Source organism: Pan paniscus, chromosome 1 (assembly GCF_029289425.2).
Source record: "Pan paniscus chromosome 1, NHGRI_mPanPan1-v2.0_pri, whole genome shotgun sequence".
NCBI lineage: Eukaryota > Metazoa > Chordata > Mammalia > Primates > Hominidae > Pan > Pan paniscus.
The window spans coordinates 13,514,514-13,523,427 of NC_073249.2; the positions used below are offsets into that span (position 1 = coordinate 13,514,514).

Sequence of the window (8,914 nt, forward strand, 5' to 3'; positions counted from 1 at the left end):
ATTCTATATCACTGTATTTGTGAGCATCTCAACTTGTCAGCAGAGTGACTATGTTAGAATTACAGTCAAAACCAATGAGTTGTAGGCAGTCATTTAGTTTATGTCTCTCTGCGCCACTGAAGATAACTTCTTTACACTAACCTCAGTATGATGACCAATATGCTAATACACTTTTAAGAAATATAATGTACAAATGGGAATTTTTTTTTTTACAGCCTTACATTTTCTTGTGATGGCCACCATTTGTACACAGCAAACAGTGATGGGACCGTGATTGCCTGGTGTCGGAAGGACCAGCAGCGCTTGAAACAGCCAATGTTCTATTCCTTCCTTAGCAGCTATGCAGCCGGGTGAATGCGAATGAACTTCACGTTCTCCAAAGCACTTTAACTCCAAACTAGATTTGTTGACTTCACCAGTTTTAGGAGGTTGAACCTAAAGAAATGGATGACTGGACAAACCATCCAAATAATGATAAAGTCTATTCATCTGCACAAAATTCTGGAGAGTCACATGATCCTAAGAGGAAAGTTCTGTTCTATTTTAGTGATAATCTGGAAGATTGTGTCAATATGCACTAGCCAACAAGTTTTAAGCCTCGCATGGTACATTAAAATGATATTCTTAAAATTTTTTCCCACCAAGGTATTCCAAAGAAAATATTAAGGTCTCCCCTTTTTCTATGATTCCAAAAGGATCAGTAGAATTTAAATTGGTTGGTTAATTGTTTATATAAAACACACTAAAATTATATTTTAAAAGTTTTCTGCCATGAAATACTCCTCCCACCACACACACATGCTCCAAAGGAGGAAAGAAAAAAAGATAATTTTTAGGACTTGATAATTGCTTTCTTTGAGAAGCAAATTATTCAGTAGGTGCCTCTGTACCAAATATTTTATGGAATATCTAAATACTAAAATAAACTATGAATGAATCTCAAAATTAGGCAGTTTTTGCCAGTTGCCTTCTTAGCTCAAAGGAGAACCAGAATTTTTTTGACAGCCACAAACAAGAATACAGGTATCTTGGATTTCAGACACATTCTGTTTCTTCATAAAAATTTTACTTAAAATCTGTAACGCTAGATATTGACTATCCTTAGTTGAGTCACTGAGGTTTAAACACAATGGTAAGTCTTAAAGTCTGCTATTTACAGAGCATTGAATCTGTACCAATTTGCAATAGAAAGCCTTCAGTATGCAAGAAGTTTGCATGGGTATTAAGAACACAGCCTAAATAAGGCATTTGATCTAATCTGCAGGAAGAATTTTCTTCCCCAAAACAGAATTATAAAAGCTTACTTTAAACAGGAAGCAGAATAATTCTTTTAGGAAACCATTTCATTCTGTTTCTACTAACCTATACCATCTGAGAATTCTAGGAAGAATAATAAAATCTCGTGTATTCCACAGCAAACTTACATACCATAAAGACAGAATTCCTAAACATCTTGGAGCCGTCTGTCTCTCCCATATGATGGCTGTCTGTATATTTTTACTTGGGGTGCTGCTTTATTGGCTTTGAAAACACTGTCAGATAAGCTCAGTAATATGTTACCATGGGATAAAAATATGTATCCCTGCCTAAGAATAACTTGTGCATTTGTTATGGAAATTTAATTCATATGGTGTTTACAGTACTACTTTTGTAACTTCCAGACTTTCTAAAACATTCTGCTTAAAAACCATATAAAATATAATTCCAAAGTCTCTGCTGTCAAGATAGATTCGAGAGAAAGCAAGTGGCCATGTATGCTTTAACCTTAAACTGCATACACATGTAGTGATACCTAGGCTGCATTTAGATCACCGTGTGCTCAGGCCAGGTGTGAATCCTGAGGTCCATGGAGGTGCAGAGATGAGATTACTCCTATTCACGTTGAAGTGATTTGCTTTGTTAACAAAAAGTTGCAGCTATTGTCTAGCTTTCATTTTTTTACTGAGAACTTTAAATTAGTCCCCTATTAGAATAGGGTTGCTACTCATCTTTTTTTAAAAACCGAATTTCATCATTTATCTAAAGAGAAAATATGCAGAATAACTGGTCTTGTTAAGAGTGCAATATTATATTTTTATGTAAAAATAAAAATTAATTTGGGGGGATTATTTATTCAGCATGAAACCTAATATGTATATGTTTGAAATACTTCATAATGTGCATGTTGTAGCAAACATTTCTGTAAATTATCACAAGCTCTGTTACCTTTATATACACTGCCTCTTCAATTTGGAAATAAATTTCATAAAAATAGATGTAAACACCTCTTCTTTAAGCTATTTAAATATTATGAGCAGATCTCAAATCAATGGCTTTCTGTGTAACCCACATAGGTTCTGTCTTTAGCTCCACTGTGCATTTATATCACTAGAAAAAGATAACTTTCTTTTTTTTTTTTTTTTTTTTGAGATGGAGTTTAGCTCTGTCGCCCAGGCTGGAGTGCAGTGGCACGATCTCAGCTCACTGCAACCTCCGCCTCCCAGGTTCAAGCGATTCTCCAGCCTCAGCCTTCCAAGTAGCTGGGACTACAGGAGTGTGCCACGACGCCCGGCTAATTTTTTTTTTTTTTTTTTTTGTATTTTTAGTAGAGACGGGGCTTCACCGTGTTAGCCAGGATGGTCTCAATCTCCTGACCTCGTGATCCACCTGCCTTGGCCTCCCAAAGTGCTGGGATTACAGGTGTGAGCCACCGCGCCTGGCCTTTCATTTCTTATTGTGGTTTTTGTACTAAAATTTTATGTTTCAACCTTTACTACCCTTAGATGGTGTGGACACTAGTCCCAAGATCAAACCGCTCATTTTAAAGAAAAAACCATCTGCCCACCCCCGAGCCCACAGCAGATCTATATGGAGCCCTTGCCAGGTGCCAGGCACTGTACCAAGTGCTGAGGATATTGTGCTGCACAAAGCACGGTGGTCCCCTGCACTCCTGGAGGTTACAGGCTGGTGGAGAAACCACCATAAATAACACACAATAGGTACAGTTACAAACCATGGTAAGTGTTAGGTAAAATATAGGGTACTCTGAAAGAATGTAAGAGGAAGGACTTTATTTAGATTGAGGTGATCTAGAAAGCCTCTTGAAAAATTGAAATTTTTGGTGAGGCGCGGTGGCTCATGCTTGTAATCCCAGCACTTTGGGAGGGCGAGGTAGGCGGATCACTTGAGATCAGGAGTTAGAGACCAGCCTGGCCTACATGATGAAACCCCGTCTCTACTAAAAATACAAAAATTAGCAAGGCATGGTGGTAGGCGCCTGTAGTCCCAGCTACTTGGGAGGCTGAGGCAGGATAATTGCTTGAACCTGGGAGGCAGAGGTTGCAGTGACTGAGATTTTGACACTGCACTCCAGCCTGGGCAACAGAGCGAGACTCCGTCTCAAAAAAGAAAAATTGAAATTTCTATTGAAACCTAATGAATGATCAGAAATCTGGTGAAGATGGGGGCAGATGTGTTCCAGATAATACATGTTCAATAACTGGGGCAGGAACATCAGCAAAGGCCCAGGGAAGGAAAGAACATCCTGTCCCTGTCTCAGCTTCTTGGTGGGTGACGGTGGGAGTGAAAACAGTGGGTGACGTCAACAACAGCAGTCCAAGGGCCCGAGGGCTGCCCTTCTTTCTGCTTTGCATCTGTGGTGTTTTAAGATTCTCAAGACTACAGCATTCCTGTTCCTAGGTGTCTGTCCCAAAGAGAACTGAGCAGTAGCCGTTTGTCGGTGTGAGCCTGCCAACCCAGATGTCCCCTCTTTACCTGAAAGTCTCAGTTGGACTCACCCTTTCCACAGTGTTCACTGAACACCAGTTCTGTGCAAGCCCGAGGCTAGAGGCTGGGTGGGGAAGGGAGGGGAGGGGGATTCTTTCCAGCTCGAAAGAGCTCATGCAGCGGGCGCAGTGGCTCATGCCTGTAGTCCCAGCACTTTGGGAGGCTGAGGTGGGTGGATCATGAGCTCAGGGGCTCCAGGCTAGCCTGGCCAACATTGTGAAACCCCATCTCTACTAAAAAATACAAAAATTAGGCAGGCGTGGTGGCACGGGCCTGTAATCCCAGCTACTGGGGAGGCTGAGGCATGAGAATCGCTTGAACCCAGGAGGCGGAGGTTGCAGTGAGCACTGCACTCCAGCCTGGGCGACAGAGCAAGACTCAGTCTCAAAAAAAAAAAAATTAAAAAAAAAGCTCATGCCTGGTGACCTGCTTCTCACTGTTTTGGATGACGTGTTTATGTTCTGAGGGGAAAAGCAAAAAAAAAAGCTACAAGGCCAATTTTTTTTTTTTTTTTTGAGATAGAGTTTTACTTTTGTTTTCCAGGCTGGAGTGCAAGGGTGCAATCTCGGCTCACTGCAACCTCCGCCTCCCAGGTTCAAGTGAGTCTCTTGCCTCAGCCTCCCCAGTAGCTGGGAATACGGGCGCCTGCCGCCACGCCCAGCTAATGTTGTATTTTTAGTAGAGACGAGGTTTCACCATGTGGGCCAGGCTGGTCTCAAACTCCTGACCTCAGGTGATCCACCTGCCTCGGCCTCCCAAAGTGCTGGGATTACAGGCGTCAGCCACTGCACCTGGCAAGGCCAACGTATATAAAAATGAGTAGAGAGGAAACAAACTCAACGAGTGAACATTTTTTATCAGTAATTGCAGAACAATTGGAGTTCTTGGATTATGCATGTTGCAGGCCCTCTTTGCTGATTATCCTTCAGGTGTCCCCAGTTTGTCCCAAACTGTCTCACATCTTGGACAGCTATATTATTTTTTCATTGTACTCCTTCTCAGGATAACACTCCATGTACTATGAAGCCAAAGCACTTTAAAACCTAATGAGCTTAAAACCTTGAAGCAGAAAGACCAACTGAAAAGCATTAGCAGTTGGAGGGTAGATGGGAAGGAAACAAAACAACTGCCACTGGAGAGAACAATTCACCACTGAGGTCAAAGGTAGCAAAAGAGCTTGTAGGTTGAGCACAAACTGGTATTGTGGAGTATTGGAAAAGCTTCATGTTGCATGCAGGATTTCTCCCAGTCGTTTTCAACTGCACAATTAAGGCAGCTACATTTGCCGATACCAAACATATACACGTATATGCACATTGAGTTGAGAAAGAGGTGCCACCTATATCATGTGTCATGTGACAACAGAAAACTATATCTTGCCACTTTGGGGACACTGGGTTGCAACTCAGCTGTTTGAGAGAAATTAAATAATACAGTGTGTCCTTTGAGGCCAAAATGACTAGAAGATCATTTGAGACTAGGCTACAATATTCCTGCTCAAGAGCTGAGTTCGTTTCTTCCTTCATGAAGGAAGTTAATGAGAGATGAGTTTGAAAAAGATTGTCTCGTGGCAAAGTTTGGCTCATTGCCAAAGTAAATTAAACTGGTCTTACCAAAACTTCTGAAGACTGATGATAATGAACTGGTGTTTCATTCTCAGATTTTAATTTTGTTAAAATAGCTGTAAAAGTCCTTGGAATCCAGTTCCAAGGGTAAATAAAAAAGACTGTCTTTTCTGAGACTTTTAGTAAAAATTAAGCTATAATTTTCATAGTGGTTGATATAATCTAAATACAAATGAGTAATTAGGTAACTTCATTATGTAGTTTCTATACACAATGTTCTGCACAGTAGTAGTTTATTACAACCAAGTAAAAGCTACTTACCTGTGCTCCTACGTGGATATGAATTAGACATTCTATTTTATTTTCTACAATGGTCTGGAGAACAGGGTTAGGAGGTAAAATGTCTCACAGCCTGAGGTGGAGACTAGAAGAACAGCTGTTTTCCACCACCCTTTCCACCATGTGCATTTTTAGACCCAAGCATTGTTTGTTCTCTGTTCCCTGCTGCAGGCATTTCAAAGCCAGCTTCAGCCCCGCCTCACGGATACATGTGCTCAATGGTGCTGCTCACTGCTTTATGTTTAACTGGTAGTCTCTGCCACTGTGTTCTCCTGAACTTTAAATTTCCTCAGTTATTACAACCAATTATTCGGTATATACTTTGTGTTGGACAATCTTTCTCTTGTGAACATCTACGAGTTTCGAAAACAAAAATCATCAGAGCTGAATCTGAGAAATAGAACTGTTTTCGTCAAAAACAAGTTACAATTACGAGGTACTGAAAAAAAAATGTGTGATTCTGCAAGTAATTCCAAAAGAGGAATTTTTTAAAGATTTTGAGCAATGCATAGTATCACTGGAGTAGGGTAGATTAGGTACTTGGGAGAAACGAAGGAAGAAAGCAAGCAAGCGTCACAGGACAGATGGACAGGTACCATGTCTTACTGTTTCTTTTCTTGATTTTTTGTTTGTTTGTTTGTTTGTTTGAGACAGAGTCTTGCTCTGTTGCCCAGCCTGGAGTGCAGTGGCGTGATCTTGGCTCACTGCAACCTCCACCTCCCGGGTTCAAGAGATTCTCCTGCCTCAGCCTCCCAAGTAGCTGGGATTACAGGTGCGTGCCACCATGCCTGGATAATTTTTGTATTTTTAGTAGAGATAGGGTTTCACCATATGGGTCAGGCTGGTCTCGAACTTCTGACCTCAGGTGATCTGCCCGCCTTGGCCTCCCAAAGTGCTGGGATAGAGGCATGAGCCACCACGCCCGGCCTTCTTGATCATTTTTTAAAAAACTTCCCAACCCCAAATAAACTACCAAGTCCTGCTTGCTTTTCTTTGTGTTTGGATAACATCTTTCACAAAAATGAAGCCCACACTAGATTATCTTCACTTACACACTTTCCTTGGAGTGAACTTATTTGACTCCCCTAAAGGGTCTCTTAACTCTTTTCTTGTCCTCCGTTTTAGTAGATTACAGTTCTTCCTTATTTATCTCGGGATAGTTCTTATACAAATATTAAAACAAGCATAAAAGTGACAAGAGTTGTGTACACATGTCCTGTCAGAAACGACAAAAGCTCCTTTTAGATCCACTGAAAAAGGCTTATTTAGAGCCCTATTTAAGACCAACAGTTTCATTATCATTCAGGGACAAATTGTGCCAGAAGCAACCTGTCTCTCTTTCAATCTGGTAATCCTTATATTTTCTCTATGCAGTAAATCACTCCATATTACACAATATTTTGCAGTTTTTATTATCCTGTTATCAATTGATGCTTGGGAACTTTTTATCGAGGAATAACATTCAAAAGCTAACGCTGTTCTTTTAGTAATTTCCTTCCTAAGTGAGGCCACTCATACACCAAACTACCTTTGCCAAATCTTTAAAAAAATTTAAATTTAAGCAAATCAATGAGTACATGGTTTTTCTTGATGTCCCATTAAACATAGAGCATGGTTGCTCATTCTTTTAACATTTTTGGGCTTCTACAACATACCAGATACAAAGATTTATGACAGAGAATCTGCTCTCAAAAGAACTCGATGAGAAAGGAAATGTAAAAAGAGAACTGTGACACAACCAAGTAACTTTTATAATAGAAGCATCTACATATCAAGGTGACTCAAATGGGAAGTGGGGAGCAGTCAGATTAGGTTTCCCAAAGATATTAAAGAGATAGGAAAATCTTGGCCAGGCATGGTGGCTCATGCCTGTAATCCCAGCACTTTGGGAGGCCGAGGCAGGTGGATCACCTGAGGTCGGGAGTTCGACACCAGCCTGACCAATGTGGAGAAACCCCATCTCTACTAAAAATACAAAATTTAGCTGGGCGTGGTGGCACATGCCTGTAATCCCAGCTACTCGGGAGGCTGAGGCAGGAGAATCGCTTGAACCCGGGAAGCAGACATTGTGGTGAGCCAAGATCACACCATTGCACTCCAGCCTGGGCAACAAGAGTGAAACTCTGTCTCAAAAAAAAAGAAAAACATATATATATATATATATATATATATATATAAATCTTGAAGACAAAAATTTACCAGATTTGGGCCAAGGTAGAAGGAAACCAAGACTCAAAGGTATAAGAAGACAGGGAGTGGAAGTGCTCAGTGTGTCAGAGACAGAGGTGGAAGAGGGGATGGGGGGAAATGAGGGTTAAACTATAATGGGAACTTCTGCCTCTGTCCACTTGGGGAAAACTGAGATCAGACTTACCCCGCTATCAAAAACAACTGGGAAACGAGATGATCTATGAGGCAATGATTTTCAGTGTGGAAAGCAGACAGCACAAGATATGATGCCTGAAAGAAGGGAAATGAACTGAGTAAATCTTATTGTTGTCTTGGTTTTCTGTACCTAAAAGGTAGCTACAGTGCAGAAGGAGATCCAAAGAAGAGTACAGAAATCACGCTGAGATGAGGAAATGGAGACCAGAGTTTGGGGGAGGCTGAGAAACCGGAATTTGTGGCACAGAGTACCATACAGTAGGTTGCTGCCCAGCAATGAAGAGATCCAGACTGAAAACAGAAATCATCACAGCTGAATCTGAAAACTAGAACTATTTTAGTCAAAAACAAGTTATAGTTACGAGGTACTGGAAAAAAAATCGTGATTCTGCAAGTAATTCCAAAAGAGGAATTTTTTAAATGTTTTGAGCAACGTACAGTGTCATTGGAATAGGGTAGATTAGGTACATACTTGGAAGAAACGAAGGAAGAAAGGAAGCAAGCATCACAGGCCGGATGGACAGATACTATGTCTCATTGTTTCTTTTCTTAATAGTTTTTAGGAAAACTTTCCAAACCCAAATAAACCACCAAGTCCTGGTTGCTTTTCTTTGTCTTTGGATAATGTCTTTCACAAAAACGAAGCCCACCCTTGATTATCTTCACTTACAGGGTAATGCCTGTGGGTCCAATGGAGGCTCTGGCTGAATACTAAGCTGTATGTGCATAACACAAAGCTCCATGGGTCTGAGCAAAGAATGTACAGGCAGCTGTAAGCTGAACAATTCTCGGAGCTCACAGGGGATTCGGATACATCTGAGTTCCAACCCACCAAAGGGGAAGAGTTCACTGAACACACA

General features: G+C 40.9%; 1 protein-coding gene across 3 annotated transcripts in view; it reads left to right on the forward strand.

Moving 5' to 3' along the window:
- LYST (lysosomal trafficking regulator) overlaps positions 1 to 2,251 on the forward strand; it is a 222,156-nt gene extending 219,905 nt beyond the window's left edge. For all 3 annotated transcript variants that reach the window (XM_063595304.1, XM_057299849.2, XM_057299854.2), the window contains one exon: positions 216 to 2,251. In XM_063595304.1, coding sequence (XP_063451374.1) covers positions 216 to 354 — 139 coding nt within the window. In that variant the 3' untranslated portion in view covers positions 355 to 2,251. The remainder of the gene's footprint in view (positions 1 to 215) is intronic.
- The last annotated feature ends 6,663 nt before the right edge of the window (positions 2,252 to 8,914 follow it).